The 17168-nt window shown below is 37.6% G+C and overlaps 1 protein-coding gene across 1 annotated transcript in view; it reads left to right on the forward strand.

The window, feature by feature from the left end:
- The window catches only part of ADAMTS19 (ADAM metallopeptidase with thrombospondin type 1 motif 19), a gene marked incomplete at its 5' end in the record, with an annotated part of 123768 nt that overhangs the window by 47296 nt on the left and 59304 nt on the right, over window positions 1–17168 (forward strand). The window contains one exon of the mRNA XM_081316933.1: window positions 1907–1950. Coding sequence (XP_081173059.1) covers window positions 1907–1950 — 44 coding nt within the window. The remainder of the gene's footprint in view (window positions 1–1906; window positions 1951–17168) is intronic.

A 17168-nucleotide genomic window follows, 5' to 3' on the forward strand; every position in this document is an offset into this window, starting at 1 on the left:
TATTCTTTCTGATATATTCCATCTTTTTCCTGATGTTTCATCATTTGTTTCCCTAAAGGGATTTTTTTCTCATTCTTTTCCTTATCTTCAAAGTTGTTTAGATGTATTAAAATATTTTCCAATTGAACTAAATCATAATTTTTTATTTTATATGATTCCATCTTCAAGTCTCTATCCTCAAAATTATATTTAATCATCTCTGCTATATTTTCCTGAGAGAGTTCTTGAAGTGAAATTAAGTTGAGAATAAGTTGATTCATACTCTCAAAGTTCTTCTACATTTCCTTGTAATTTAAGGTCATTGTCCTTTGAAATTTTTGCTGCTTATCATATACTTCCTTTTTTGAAATGAGCATTTTATAAGGTTCCTTCTTTGAGTCTCTGTCTTCAGAATCTTGTTCAGTCATTTCTACTGTATTTTCCTGAGGAATTTCTTCAAGTGAAATTAAGTTGAAAATGAGTTGATTCATACTCTCAAAGTTATTCTGGATTTCTATGTAGTTTAAAGCCATTGTCCTTTGAAATTGTTGTCACTCATCACATGTTTCCTTTTGTAAAGTATTCATTGCTTCAGCTGTGTTATCTTTGTTTAAAACAGGTGCATTTTCTGAAAGCTTAAAAGTTCAAAGGGGAAAAAAAAGGAAAAAAATCCTCATCCACCAGCAGGTGTCAGCATTTGCTCATTTTTCATGTCTTTCTAGTTTTCTTTCTCTAAAGGGTAAATGTCGCTGCCCAACTGAAAGGGATGGAGCGAAGTCCCCCTCCCCCTTTCCTTCTTCGGAGATCTCTTATTTTGGGGATTTTCTTCAGGAAAGTAGGTAGGATAGAGAAAATCAGTATTCTTACCCAGATTCAAGCATGCTGTTTATTATTTCGCCTAGTTTAATCGCTTATGACTTCCGTTGCTTCAGCTATGACTGGACATGGCGTTAGCCAGCCTTTTCTTCCGTTGGTTTCTGGGCGGCTTCTCCTGGACTGTTCGGAGAGACTGCAATCTCTCCTAAGTCCCTGGGATTTCCTTCCTTCATTCCACCCCTTCAGGGTGGATTCTGGCCCCTTAGGGTCCCCAACAAAAAGAAATTTCAGCCGGAGGATCCAACGTTTCGAATTCTCCAACTGCTCCGCTGAGAAACAGGAACCGGAAGTCCATGTGGCCTATATTCCTTATAGCCCTCCAAAAACTTTTCACCTTTGAGAGCCAATACAGCCCCAGCTGATCCAGGTGCCATCATCTTAATATAAAAACAAATGCTTATATTTATATAGAGTATTGTATATTGTATTGTGTTGTAGGATTGCAATCCTTTAACACTATTGGTGAAAAAATGTTATATAAATTTATTTATTTTTTATATCACATTTAGAAACTGTCCATCTCACTCACTGAGTAAATTAAAGTAATTGAATCAGCAAAGTGCTTACAATCCAGACTTTTATTATCATTTTATGATGCTATAAATTTTACTGTATATTATGTTTAATTGTTACAGTTGGAAATTTTTTTGCATCTACTGTATACTTTTATTTGGCTTTGATTTTTAATTACATATGTTGTTTACTCATCTTAATTAAATAATTGCATTTGAAACATTAAAAACAAACAACATGGCCAGTTCTATATTATAAGGTATATGGAGAGAAGAGTTTTTAAAAACAATGGATTTCCAAAGATGAGAGAAAGTAACAAATCTGACACTAAATACAATAGATTGGAAATTGCTTTTTATGTAATCCTAAGTAAAACTTTATGTTGTTAATATCATAATTACCATGAAAATGCTCTTTGCTTAGATATTTGCTATTCTAAAAATCATTTATTTAACTGTGCACAAATTAGTTAAACAATAATAAATGATCTGTCAGGAAAAAATAATAAGGGTTTGTCTCTTTTTTACCCCAATTTTAGGAAGGATTTCTGTGTGCATAAAGATGAGCCTTGTGATACTGTGGGTAAGTGAAATTTAAAAATAGCTCTTCAAAAGTGTCATTTTAAGACTTGGACATATAGTGAGGTAAAGAAATAAAGAATATTGCTTTGAACATGTGTGATTTAATGACACATTTAAAAACACAAACTGCTTCAATTCTTGAATTGAAAAAGATATTTTGAAAAAGATATATCTAGTGCTTGCTGACCAGGACCAACTACCCTGCTGGAAAGTCAAACATATACGAAATGTTTGGCTTTCCAGCAGGGTAGTTAGTATTGGTCAGCAAGCACTAGATATGGTCATTGAAATAATAATAATAATACTAAAGTCTTCTTATGGGAAACATCATTGTAAAAAGCATATATTTTATGAATTTACATTTACAGAAGACCTAAAATATATTCCCTATATTTGAAAATTGGTATAGCTGTCATTGTGAACCTTACTGCTCTAGAAGTAAAATTGTTTCTGCTTCTCCCAGAAAATAGTTTTTTTGAGGAGAGTTTTGAAATTGATTTCTAACAGTCAGTAAAATCTATTGTCATTTACCTCACTAGATTGCCCAAGTAAATAGATCTAGTCTATTAATGTGATCATATATATTGAGGCTTAGTCAAACAAACATTCAACAAACGTCAGACATTGTAAAGGATTTTTTTACTTTTCTTTTTGACCTTTTGACCAGAGGCCTTTTTAAAGGCAATGTTATGCATTCCACTAATAAACTCATCAAATATTAATAATCATGGTTTGTATCACATTCATTAATATTTATGACAGTTTTTCTTACTTGATGAATATGCATAATACTGTAAGTGTTCTACAGCAAGTGTTTTAAAAAGAACAGGGCAGCGTATGAATTTAACTTGTTAAAGATGTAATTATGTTAGAGTGCTTTCTTTTTCTTGTGATATAGTACCTGCATGTTGGGAAATTGCAGCTAGGCTGGAAGGAGGAGTCAAATGAAGACCTAGCTTGGAGTTGTTGCATAGCTATAAATACCTTAAGCATGACCTCCTCTGAAATCTGTCAAGCCTTATCTAGTCATTCCCAGGGGAAAGCAAGTAAACTGATGAGATTCTTGTAACATAGGTGATGAATGATAAAGTTACAACCTGAGGCTAATTCACAAATGATTCTCAATGCTTGAGCCTGACATTAATTTTATTAAACTCATTTCTCACACCCCTGGGTAAAAGAAAATACACCAGGATGGCTATTGACCCACAGGTAGCTGCTGGGTTGCCCCAGAAGATAATGGAAGCCTTGCTACAACATCAACAGAAGGCAGAGATGAGGAACTTGAAGGCAACAGTGCCAACAGCCAGTGACCCTACCTCCAGCAGTTCCAGTCATGCAGCCTACCTTGCTGCATTCCCATACAGGTTTGCCAAAGAACTTTGAGAGGTTATGCTTATGCTATGCACCAACTCCAAGCTAGTTCCTCGTTTGTCCCTTCCCCCTGGCTTAACTGGCAATTGCCCAACACTGCATGCTGCTAGTTTCTATACATCCAAAAATTATGGCCTACATCATTACATTATATCTAATGAAAATCTTAATGTAAAGTTGAATTTGATTTGGTTTAGCAAGCATTAGACAACAATTAAATACAAAGAAGATCAAACTAATGACAACTAATGAGCTGGAGTGCTGGCATATAATTAATTTAATTTTAGGGGTAATGATCATTTTATTCCTTTTTCCACTTTAATATTATTTATGGATTTGTCTGTCATATTGTAATTTTCTTTAATAATCTTTAACTGTAATCAAAACTTAGTTTCTTTGATTATTTTGGGGAACCTTTTTATGTGACAAGACTGCATGTAAGTATATGTGGGGAATTATATCTGTCTCAATAATGAGCACCTAGTAATTGTGAATTATCTTAGGGATACCTTATAAGGCCAAACAGCATTGTATGTGTGGGTGTTTGAGTGTATCAAACAATAAACAAAATCATAATGAATTATAAATTAGAGCCATGATTCTCAAGCTGATCACCATGGAGCCTTTGGGGCCCCACAGGATACTCACAGGTGTGTCACAGGATATTTAACTTTTTCAAGAGAAATACAGAAGGTTTTGACATCAGTTGAACATCACATGAACTAGGGGCACCATGAAAAAATTACTGAGACAATAAGGACACTGAACTGAGAAAATCTGAGAACTTCTGAAGTAGAGCATAACAAAGAAAAACTGAAATATTTACTGTAAGGTTTACTGTATTTAAGGTTTAACCACATAAGCATTATGTAGGAATAAACTTCATTACACAGCAAGAATTATTTCCAAGTATAAAATGTACAGGAGTATTCTAAGAAGCAAATGAAACATTGGATTTTTTTTTAAAACAACCCCACCGGATAGCAAAATTTTAGTATATAATGTATAGTATTTATACTTTTTAAGCAACAGATATGTAAAAAGATTTTATCCTCCCTTCTTTTTTCCCTAATGGAAAACATTTGGTATAAGGAAAGAAAATGAATATTAGTTCTTTTCAGAAAGAGAGCTGCAAGTCAAACTTAATTTTCCCCAAGTCATGCTTTGAAGTATGTATATCTGAGAAACACTTGTGTTTATTAAAAACAGAAAACACAACTCAGAAATATATGAGTATAATGTACATATTTGTATTTCAAATATGATATACATTATAATCATTTTTTATACATTATACTTAACTTTTACACACATTATACAACTTTTTCCAAATGCATTTGGGTGAAAATTATGAAAGTTAAAGACTTATAAATGTACCATTCAGATATGTTAGTATTTATTAGTGCTGCTTATCAGTTTTTTGCATGAACTCACAGTTCTAAAGAGTGATTGTTTGTATTTTAAATATGATAGGTATTTATCATTTAAACCGATTAATAAAAATATATGTCCAGATTGTATAAAATGCTGAATTTTGTATGGATTATTTCCAAAGTCTGTCATCTTTTTCTTTTTGCGCTGATATCTTGAGTTCAATTTCCCAAAGCTCAAGTCAGCATACTCAAAAGTCATGGATTATGAAAATCATAGTCCAAAGATTCTAGAGGTTGTATAACTTTGTACTTTAGTAGCCTTCTTTACTCTACCAAGTATCAGTTTCTGACCAGTAATTTTCATGACCAGTAAATATCTGCTTTTTCTTCATTCTTTTTACCTAGCATTGTCTATATCTTGTCTATTTTTTTTCTTTAATTGGTCCATAATATTAGCAGTAAGATGGCTGGCATATAAATTTAAAAAATAAATAACATTTTACTTTTGCTTGTGGCCCTTCATTTCTTCTTAAGGCTAGTTTCTTCTGATTCAGACAAAGGATCTCACTTTTTGGAACTGATTTCTTAGATATGGCCCACTGGATTTCATTTAAAACTGCCCCAGTGGATTTCATTTCTCCAGGACTGCGTATCAGTAATTGTATCTTTGTGTTGTTATAAGCTCATGTTGGAAGATCATATAGGAGCCGTGACCAGGGGGGCTTTTGCCCAGGTTCGCCTGGTGCACCAGTTGCGGCCCTATATGGACCAAGATGACCTCCCAGGTAGACTACTGCAATGCTCTCTACATGGGGCTGCCCTTGAGGGCCACTCGGAGGCTTCAGCTGGTGCAGAATGCGGCCGCGCGAGTTGTGATGGGATTGTCTCGATACTCCCATGTAACACCTCCGCGAGCTGCATTGGCTTCCGGTTGCCCTCCGGGTGAGATTCAAGGTGCTGGTAATGACCTATAAAGCCCTAAATGGCATGGGTCTGGGTTATCTTAGGGAGCACCTGATGCCAGCATCAATCTCCCATTGTCCTGTGCACTCCCACAGGGAGGGCTTCCTTAGGGTGCCGCTGGTCAGTGAGTGCCGGCGGGTGATCCCCAGGGGGAGGGTGTTCTTTGTGGGCGCACCTGCCCTGTGGAATGACCTGCCTGTGGAACTCCGGACCGCCCCCGACCTTCGTTCATTTCGCTGGGACCTAAAAACCTGGTTGTTTGATTTATCTAGCCTGGACTGAGGGGTTTTAAATTTTTAAATTTTTAAATTTTAAATTCAAATTTTAAATTTGGGCTATTTTTATTTAATCCTATTTTAATTTTAATGTTATCTTAATTTTTGTACTGTTTTAACTGTTTTTATTTTGCCCTGTAAACCGCCCTGAGTCCTTCGGGAATAGGGCGGTATAGAAATCTAATAAATAATAATAATAATAATGTTTGTAGCCAACAGTGATAGTATTTAGTCACCTTGCCTTTTCCTGCATCAGGATATTTTCCATTGATTTTTCCCTTAGCATTATGCATCCAAAACATTTAAGTTTTAGCTTCATTATGTGTAAGCTTGATTTTACTTTTCAAGGGCTATCGGCAATATGTTGTGATGGAAAGCAGTCAAAACCTTTAAGATACCAATAAAGCGAAAACAAACATATTTTGGAAGCTTACCTGTTTTATTACCTTTTAGATGTTAGCAGTGTGATCTCAGGTATCTGTGTATCTTTTGAATCTAGCTTGTACATTTGGCAGTTTTCATTTCATCTATGTGTAAAGTAGACAAAGAATGTTAGTTTTTGGATAACTGGACTCTTCTGTTTTTATGTAATCAAGAATTATTAAATGACATATGTACTATATTGTTGGAGAGAACTGTCCCAGTCGGGAGAAGGGCTCAAGCGAGGAATTATTTATTTATTTATTTATTTAGTTGCATTTGTATACCGCCCTTTCCCTGAGGACTCAGGGCGGTTTACAGGGAATTAAAAAATCCAACATACAAAAGTTAAAACCATATTAAAAAATATTAAATTGACCCTGTACACAATTAAAACCCCAATTAAAAATTTCTCCTCAGCCTGGGCCCGAGAGCTCAAAGAGCCAGGTCTTCAGGCCCCGGCGGAATGATCGAAGGTCGGGGGCAGTTCTCAGCTCCACCGGCAGCTGGTTCCAGAGGGCAGGCGCTCCCACTGAGAAGGCCCTATCCCTGGGTGTCACCCGCCGGCAATCTCTCACCGGCGGAACCCTGAGCAGACCCTCCCTGTGGGAGCGCACTGGGCGAAGGGCGTTTGATGCCGGCAGCAGGTGTTCCCTCAAATAACCCGGACCCAGGCCATGTAGGCCATGAATTAGTCTGGACTCCGTATGTAAATACAAGAGGACATGGACTGATTTCCTACTAAACCCTCACCCCCACCCCCTTGACTCTTATTTAGTCTTCCCAAGCAAAAGCTACCAGTCTGGGGAGATTCCTGTGAAATGGGTATAGAACTATAAAGTATCTAGTTTGAATTCTACACATGTGAGTTTCGGTTGTTCATGCCTGACATATATTGATCATGTGAAAAAGAATATATAAAAAAGACAAACAGTTATGAATTCCTAAATTTGTCTGTTTTATTGTTCTGTATATTTGTGCTTTTAAAAGTTTAATTGGGTGCAACTATCAACTATTTATTTTTGAAAATAGGATTCAACATGGAATTAGCAATTATGTGTACTTATTTGATCTTACTTGAATTTATTGGAATTCACTTTTGAATAGCTTTGTATGGGATCTTACATAACTCTTTTTTCATGTTCTGGCATGAAAATAGGTTCTTTAAACTTAATTGTTATAAAATTAGAATGTTCCTTCTGCTTTCAAGCAGTGATGCTTCAAAAGGAAAAGGTATCAATTTGCAGTTTTTAGGTAAGTTTTTAAACAATCCCTAAGATTGACTGGTAAAGACTTAACTATTACAGAAGATCAATTGTACTCTCTCTGTGGATTTTACCTTGGAACCATTCCAGCTGTGTTAATAAGAAGCGACAGGAAAAAGGAAAGAACTAACACTCTCTCTCTCTCTCTCTCTCTCTCTCTCTCTCTCTCTCTTACACACACACACACACACAAGTGGGGGGAGAGGGAGGGAGAGAGAGAGAGAGAAGGAGAGAGAAGGAAATCTTCCTTACCTAATGCTGTGATGGTTAAACAGGAGCAGCTGTTCCTTTCAATCTAGTTTTTGTTTTCTAATTAATAGCAAAAGGCAAGACCTGAAACTAGTTCGCAAAAAATAATTGATTTGAATTCAGTAGCTAATGTTTTATACAAGTTTCATGCTTAACTACAACATTGTCTAATAAGAAATAAAATGAATAAAATACTGATCTCGTTGCATCTAGATTCTAAAGTTAATTTATTTAAAAAAGCAAGGGCATTTTTACATTATCACAACTATTACAGGCATAGAATATTATCAGTCTTTGCAGTAGTGGGATTAAGGGGGAAAAAACTAACATGGGTAGTCCTCAACTTATGGCAATTGTTTAGTGACCACTTGAAGTTACAATGGTGCTGAAAAAATGGACCTGCCCCAGCAAGCGTCAGCAAGCATTCATTCACCCAGCTGCTTTATCTCCCGGTTTCCTGCACCAGCGTTGTCTCTTTTTCAGACCCAGCTTCTCCAGCAAATGTTTCCTACTTAACTGCTTTTTCCCTTCTTTCCGAAGATAGCACTTGAAACACTCTGCTGTCTTTCTAAAGTGGTTCTAAATTTGGAGCACCTTGTTCCAAAGACAGTGCAGCTTTCCAAGGAAAACTCGTCTTCTAAAAGGAATTCTAGACTGCTATATAATTTTAATGGGATGTAGAAAATGAATGGCAAAATAAAATTAAATGGGACAATTGTTTGGTGATATCTGTTTTGTCTGAAAAGAATGTTTTTCATCACTGCAATTTGTCAAAAATCAGAAAGCCACAATCACAAAATTCAGATAGGCTTATGACCACAATTGAGATTAGAAATTCGATTGCAAAGCAAGGCAGTTGTTAAGTGAATTGCATTCAATTTTGCAATCTTTTTTGTTATGGTTGTTAAGCCATTCATTGCAGTTAATTGAATTACACAGTTGTTAGGCTAATCCAGCTCTCCCTATTGATTTTACTAGTTAGAAGCCCAGTAGGAAAGTCACAGATGTGACCATGGTACATTGCAACTCTTGTAAATATATGTTATTTGCCAAGTGCCCAAATTTTGATCATGGGGGATTATGCGATGGTCATAAGCATGAGGTCATAGGTCACTTTTTCCAGTGCAATTGTAACTTCAATTGCACTGGAAACAACAGTCTTATAACCATAAACAAATAGTTATAAGTCAAATACTACTTAGAGTTTTTGGGGAAGAAATGGAGGTAGTGACAGATTTTATTTTCCTGGGCTCCAAGATCACCGCAGATGGGTACTGCAGCCAAGAAATTAAAAGATGCTTGCTCCTGGGGAGGAATGCTATGGCAAATCTGAACAGCACACTCAAAAGCAGAGACATCACCCTGCCAACAAAAGTGCATATAGTCAAGGCCATGGTTTTCCCAGTTGCAATGTATGGCTGTGAAAGTTGGACCATAAGAAAGGCTGAGCGTCAAAGAATTGAGGGGACGACAGAATGAGATGGCTGGATGGAGTCACTGAAGCAGTAGGTGTGAGCTTAAATGGACTCCAGAGGATGGTAGAGGACAGGAAGGCCTAGAGGAACATTGTCCATGGGGTCGCGATGGGTCAGACACGACTTCGCAACTAACAACAACAAACTTACAGTTTTAGCTTTTTTGCTCATGTCTATTGCTTTGTGTAAGATTTGAAAATCTCAGGATTTTTTTTTATCTCTACATGATTTATTATAATTCTGGTCACTGAAGTAGGTGCTCCACTCTTTTCTTTTTGATAGCTCTTTTAGTCAGCAGCACTGAAATGTTGTTATCCAATACTAGACACTAAAGTGCTATATGTAAAAGTATTCCAGGGAAAAAAAGTGCTGCTTGCATTTCCAATTCCTAATTTGTTTTGGCAGTAAGGAAAAATAGAGGCTCTCTGTTCACAAAAAGTAGAGAGAGGAGAGAAGCAGGGTAGGGAATATCTCCTTCGATACCAGTAAATGGCAGCAGAAGAACCATGGGTATTCTGCTTTCAATTTTTCAACCCTGTGAAATAATCGCCTCGATGCAATCGGAACCTGAATCAACCAATCTTTATTATGGTCACAGACCAGCACTCTACTGTTAAAAGAGATATTATCTGCTACTTCTCATACAGCAAGAGAAATTGGGATAGAGAAAAGACCTGGTCCCTCAATCTCTCTCCCTATTTCTTTTGCCAAGAAAGAAGGAGACAAACAGAGAAGGAATGGAAAATGGTTCTTCTGTTGATAGTTCTCCATCCTGGTTTCCCGGAAAACTGAAACCAGAGGTCATGGGCTTCGTTCTCCCACTCCCCCCAGTTTCTCTCCTCTCTACTTCTGCCACTAGAGGAGACAAATTGAAGTGACCCATTAGGTCCAATCTCTTTCCTTCTCTTGCCATGGATATCCTGCAGAGTAGGGAAAGAAGGAGGAAAAGTAGTTTATCTTCCCTTTATTGGGTTGCTGGCTGAAAAAAAGAAGAGAAAGCAAAGAAAGTGACTCTTCGGCTGCTGGTCAAGTGGAGAAGTAGGTCACTTTGCTAAGCTCCCCCTTCTGCTCTCCTACTTTGTCCTCCCAGTAGGAGGAGAACCCTGTCTCTCCCCTTGTTAAAAGACAAATAGTTGCCAAACACCAGGGGGAAGACCCATATCTAAAGCAACCTGGAGTAGTTAATAGAACTCTTATCTACTGTGAAAAGGAAAAAAAACCCACAAGTTCCAAAGGTATTGTAATGTAATGTATTGCACATCAATTTGCTGAGTTATCTTCAGTATACGATTAGCTTAGGCCAGGGGTAGGCTCGGCTCTTTTATGACTCATGGACTTCAACTCCCAGAATTCCTGAGTCATAGGTCACTTAGCTGACTCAGGAATTCTGGGAGTTGAAGTCCATGAGTCATAAAAGAGCTGAGGTTGCCTACCCCTGGCTTAGGCTGTGTAAAAAAGCTCTGAGTGATCAGGATAAAATAAGACGTCTGTTCATACACCACCCATTCTGCCACACAGTAATCTTATTTTCAGGAATCGGTCATAATAATATTGGGACTTATGCTGCTATCTTCCAACTTGGTGCATGGTAAGATTTCACCAGACAAACTGAGACTGTCCTGACATGAGTATTTCGCAATCTGTAAAAACAATGGATATCTGAGTTTGCTTATTCAATAAGGAACATTCTGGGTACAGTTATCTGCATGAAGTGAAATAACCATTTAGGAATGGAGAAGCTGATCCAATCTGGGTTTGTAACTGGGACCAGAAGTTTACTCTTCTGAGTTTTTGGATTCGTGCTGGAACCCATCTTCAGGGAACTGCTCTCTATTGTAATATGTGCTTTGGGCTATTCTTTGTTGAAGCTTTTTTGTTATTGGGATGGGATTATTTGTTGTAATTAAGATTTATTGGGATTAATCCTCTGCAGGGTAAGAAGACTAATTAAGATAGTCCACCATGCATTAGATGAACTGTTTCTTGGGAGGTGTTGGGAAATTTCCTGTTATCTTGGCAAATTCTCAGTTGCTTTCTGGTGTAAAGAAATCTTCTGTTACTTCCTCAAAATATTTCAGCACGGTAATGGGACTGACATTCGGAGCAACAGAATTTTGCTTTTTTTTGTGCGATACAGTTTACTTTAAAAAAAAAAAAGCCGACTTCCGGTGGCGGCGCGGCGCCGGAGACAGCCGTTTCGGGCTCCCCGCTGCTCAGCTGAGTTGTTTTCACCCGAAACAGCGCCGATCAGCTGTTCGGGTGGATTTGAAGCCCCCTCCTCAGGAGAAGAGGAGGGGGTGAGGCCCCAGGTAGGGGTTGAGTTCTCCGGGGCCGCCTGAGCTTAAAGCTTGGGCGGCTGAAGGATTGAACTCCCCCGTAGCCTGGGTTGCTCCCAGCTGTTCAGCGTCTCTGCTCCGGGATTTTTGGAGCAGAGCCAGGCGTTTGCGACCACCCCTGCCAGAAGGAAAGACCTTGGAATAAAAGGAGCAGGCAGAGCGGTACAGGAGGTCAAGGTGAAGAGGACTTTTATTTTTACTCTTTAGCTTAATGGACTTTATAAACTTAAAGTGAAAGTGCGCAACAAGTGAAAGTGAAAAGATGGCGGCTAAACCTCCCTCAAAAACTCTTCGGAGTGCGGGAACTTCCCCGGTGCAACAGACATCGTTGCAAGCTTTGCTTCCTCCTGCTGCACTGACATCGAAGGATTTAGAAGATGCTTTGGAAAAACAATCCCAGGTAATATCAGAAATGCTGGGTGACAAGCTGGCAAAGGTGGAGGAGAAATTGGAGAAATTGGAGGAGAGGATAGAAGAGAAGTTTAGTGCGATGAGGGTAGACATTTTGTCTATAGTGCAAAGCGTGGCTGAATGTGTGCAAAGTTTGGACGAAAAAGTGGAGGATCTGAGTCAAAAAAATGCTATATTAGAAGTAAAGGTACTGGAGAATGAAGATTTAAGGGATAGAATGGACGGAGAATTGAGTCTTATCCAGTATCACCAGATGCAGTATGCTATCAGAATCAGGGGCTTAAAAGAGAATCCTAAAGAAGACCTAAAGCAGCTGATTTCTGAGGCTTTGGAAGAAGTATTGGGTCAGCCAGCATCTGAAATAAAGGGATGCATGGATAAAGTCTTTCGTGTAAACTCATGGATTGCTAGACAGAGGAAGCTACCTAGAGATGTGGTGGTTTATTTTACTAAGAGAGAAACCAGAGATGAAGTTATTCAAGCCGCTTATGATACTAAAGTTGTGATTGCTGACCAAGAAGTTTTGGTTTTAAAAGAAGTTCCTCCAAAGATTTTAAGGAGAAGGAAGGATTTTGCATTTCTTGTGCAAGAACTTAAGCAACGTGAAATAAAGTTTAGATGGGAGATTCCTGTCGGATTGGTGGTGATGTATGAAGGAAAAAGATACCGTCTGGTTACTGTGACACAGGCACGTGACTTCTACAATGATGTTTTAAAAGCGACCCCACTATCACTTCTGGAAGCTGCAAAGGGATTTGGAGAAGGGAAATCCCAAGAGGCTGAAGGTGGACAGAAAGAGGAGAATGGTGCTGGAGGGGATCAAATTATAGCCTCGTTGGCTGTTGCTGGAGAGCAGAGGGTGACACGTGCCGCTATAAAACGAGCAAAACAAATAAAAGAGCAAGACCAACAGAAGTTTATGGAACTTTCAAAGCGTACTTACAGTGAAGCAGTGGGAGGAGCGCGGCCCAAAGAAGACAGAGGGGCTATTAAAGATGTGCTCCAACAGCTTCGGGATGCCACGCATGGCGACTAAATTTCTAACCTGGAATGTTAATGGACTAAATTCACCACAGAAGAGAAAGAAAGTTTTTCAATATTTAAAACAATTCAAGATTGATGTTATATGTTTGCAAGAAACGCATATTAGGGCTATGGACCAAAAGTATTTATCGAACTCAAGACTGGGCACGCAATTTGTTGCATCTGCGATGAATAAGAAAAATGGAGTGGTTGTTTATGTTAAAAGCGCTTTATAAGCGGAATTAATTGAAGCAGATAAGCATGGAAGATATGTTATGATAGATTTGCTGCTTGAAGGCAAAAAAACGCTTTTAGTTGGACTGTATGCTCCTAATCAACAGCAAGCTGATTTTTTTAGCTCACTTCATACAAAGCTTACTCAATTGGATTACAAATCGTTTATTTTTATGTGGGATTGGAATGGAGTTTTGGACGTACAGATGGATAAGGCTGGTTTTTTTAAGCGCTCTCCGAGTCATGCCAGATTGCCTAAATCTTTTTTTGAAATGAAGGATGATCTGGAACTGCGAGATATTTGGCGTGACACTCACCTGCATGAAAAGGATTATACTTTTTTTTCTGATAGACATCAATCTTTTTCCAGGATTGATTTTATTTTGCTGACTAATGATTTTTTTTCTAGGATTAAGAAGGTAAAGATCTGTGCAAGAGCTATTTCTGACCATAGTCCAGTTTGGTTAGAGATCAATAAGGACAATAGAGATAGGCGCTCGTGGCGCGTAAATGAGAACTTGTTTAGAAATCAGAGAAATGTGGAAGAATGTAAACAGCGGATGAAGGATTTTTTTGAAATTAATATGAATAAGGATACTTCTATGGATATGGTTTGGGATGCTAGCAAGGCCTATATGAGAGGGGTGTTGATATATATGAATAACAAGCACAGACGTACTTTGGAAGCCAGAAGGAAAGAATTGGAGAACGAAATTAGGGAAAAAGAAAAGGCCTTGATTTTGAACCCATTGGATGTGAAGGCTAAGGAGGTTATTAAGCTATTAAGAGGACAATTTGACAAATTAATGGCTGACCAAGTGGCAACCAATTTGCGGTTTGCTAGGCATAATACTTTTTGCAATGCTAATAAGCCAGGTAGATGGCTAGCTTATAGACTTAGGAAAAAGCAAAGGGCTTCTAATATAGACAAAATTGAACATAAGGGAAAGGTGGTGTTTCAACAGGATCTTATTAAGGAAGCCTTTCTGGACTTTTATTCTAAGTTATATGCTAAGGAGAAGATTAATGAAAAGGATATTGATGTATATTTGGAGAATGCTAGCATCCCGGTTCTTATACAAGCACAAAAAGAGGAGATTAACCAATTAATAACAGAAGAAGAAATTCTTACAGCAATTAAGGAATTGAAGTTGGATAAAGCACCAGGTACGGATGGTTTGACTGCGGTTTATTACAGAAATTTACAAATGGAGTTGATAAAGCCATTAAAGGAACTGTTTCAGATAATTCAGAGAGGGGGAAAGGTGCCTCCGTCTTGGAGAACTGCTTTTATTTCTTTGATACCGAAGGAAGATCAAGATGCTACTCAAGTAAAAAATTACAGACCGATATCACTTTTAAATACAGATTATAAGATATTTGCTAAGGTGTTGGCTAATAGACTGATGAGGGTTCTGCAACAGGTGATTCATGGGGATCAAACTGGGTTTATCAGTGGTAGGCAAATGAAAAATAATGTGAGGCATATAGTTGATGTGTTAGAGTTTTTGGAAAGGAATAACCAGATCCCTGCGGCGCTAATTTTTTTAGATGCGGAAAAAGCTTTTGATCAACTGAATTGGCAATTTTTGATGAAAGTTTTATATAAAATGAATTTTGGGGATAAATTTTTGCAACCAATTAGGGCATTATATCAAAAACAAACTGCCCGAATAATAGTTAACAATAGTTTGACTGAAGCTTGTAATATTGAGAAGGGCACAAGGCAAGGGTGTCCGTTATCACCTTTATTATTTGTTTTAACATTGGAGATATTATTGATAAAAATTCGGAACTCGGAAAAAATTAAGGGTATTCAAATTAGAGATCAGGATTATAGATTGAGGGCGTTCGCAGACGATCTGGTTGTTACAGTGACCCAGCCAGAGAACTCTGTTGTGGACCTGATGGAGATAATAATGCAATATGGGAAGGTTTCTGGATTTAAAGTTAATGCACAAAAAACTAAAATTCTGGCCAAAAATATGACAGTATCGCAAAAGGCTCTTTTAGAAGGACTAACTGGATTTGAGATTGTTAAAAGGGTCAAATATTTGGGGGTGTTTTTGTCACCCTCTAATACAAAGTTATATAAAAATAACTATGAAAGATTGTGGGGAAAAATCCAAAAAGAAATGGAGAGCTGGGAAAAATTGCAATTGTCTTTGTTGGGGCAAATCGCAGCAGTGAAAATGAATGTCCTGCCTAAATTTTTATTCTTATTTCAAATGATACCGGTTCTTAAGAAAGATTCTAATCTGGAGGAATGGCAGCGAGGTATCAATAAATTTGTTTGGGCAGGGAAAAAGCCACGAGTTAAACTTAAGATTATGCAGGATACTCGTGAAAGAGGTGGTCTTAAAATGCCCAATCTTAAATTATATTATGAAGCTGCTGCGTTAGCAGGAATAAGTGATTGGATTAATTTGACACAAGAGAGATTATTAAATCTTGAGGGCCATGACTTGTTGTTTGGCTGGCATGCATATTTGTTGTATGATAAAAAGGTAGATAATGTGTTTAAAGCGCATATTTTAAGACAAGCATTGTTGAGAGTTTGGAAGAAGTACAGACATAAGTTAGGTTGTAAGATACCATTGTGGGCAATCCCAAAACACGCAATAGAAAATATAAATGTTGGTTTCAAACATGATGTGACTACGTATAAGGAGATTTTAAGTTTGGAAAGAAATGTTTGGTGTCTGAAACCGTACAGTCTCTTGCGAGATGAGAAGATTGTTCAAACTTGGTTCCAATATATTCAGCTACGGGCCAGGTGGAAAGAAGATCAGAAAACTGGTTTTACAATGACTGATGAAAATCTGATAAAGCAAATTAGAAAGCAGGGTCCAGCACATATCAAACGGATATATCTTGCATTGATAGAAATTGACTCAGAAACAGAACTTGTTAAAGATTGTATGATAAAATGGGCCCAAAATATTCAAGAAGTTATTACAATGGACACGTGGGAAAAGATCTGGGTGAGGAACGTAAAATTTACACAAGCTCAAAATTTAAGAGAGAACTTTTATAAAATGTTTTATAGATGGCATCTAGATCCTAAAAAGCTTGCAAGTATGTATCCGAATTATCAGCCCAAGTGCTGGAGGTGTGGCGATGAAGATGCAACATATTTTCACATATGGTGGACTTGTAAAAAGGTTAAGGCCTTTTGGATAAAAATTTGGTGGAACATGCAGAAGATTTTCAAGCAAAGGATAAAGTTTTGCCCGCAATTTTTTTTTGTTAGGTATAATTACAGATGTTGCGGTTGTGGACATTAAGTTGATGTTGAATTTAACTACGGCAGCAAGACTCTTAATAGGTCAATATTGGAAGAAGGAGGAACTGCCGACTATAGAAGAATGGACTTTAAAGGTTTCTGACCTGGCAGAGATGGCAAAGATTTCGGCTTATTTGAAAGATCACTCGCAAGAACGTTACATTATGGAGTGGAGAAAATGGATTGAGTATATCCAGAACAAATATGGGACTAAAAAGTTTCATGTAGCATTTGAATAAGTCTTCCTTTCTTTTCTTTTTTCTTTTTTTATAGTTAATAGTAATAGTGTTTGTAGTTATCCTATATGAGCTAGAGAGTGATAGATTTTAGAGTTTATGGTTGTTAGCATTTGGATGTTTATGAGTGTTTTTTTTTATACCCTGTACTTAGCTCTGGGAAGTCGGGGGGGGGGGAGGGGGGGAGGGGTAGGGAGGGATGGGTGTGGGAGGGGGAGGGGGATTGTTAAAGATAAAATGTATGTTAAAACTTTTTAATAAAAAAAAATGCCCTGCTCACACATCTTATTCATATTAGT

This window comes from Vipera berus (genome assembly GCF_964194415.1).
Source record: "Vipera berus genome assembly, chromosome: 2".
NCBI classification, from domain to species: Eukaryota; Metazoa; Chordata; class Lepidosauria; order Squamata; family Viperidae; genus Vipera; species Vipera berus.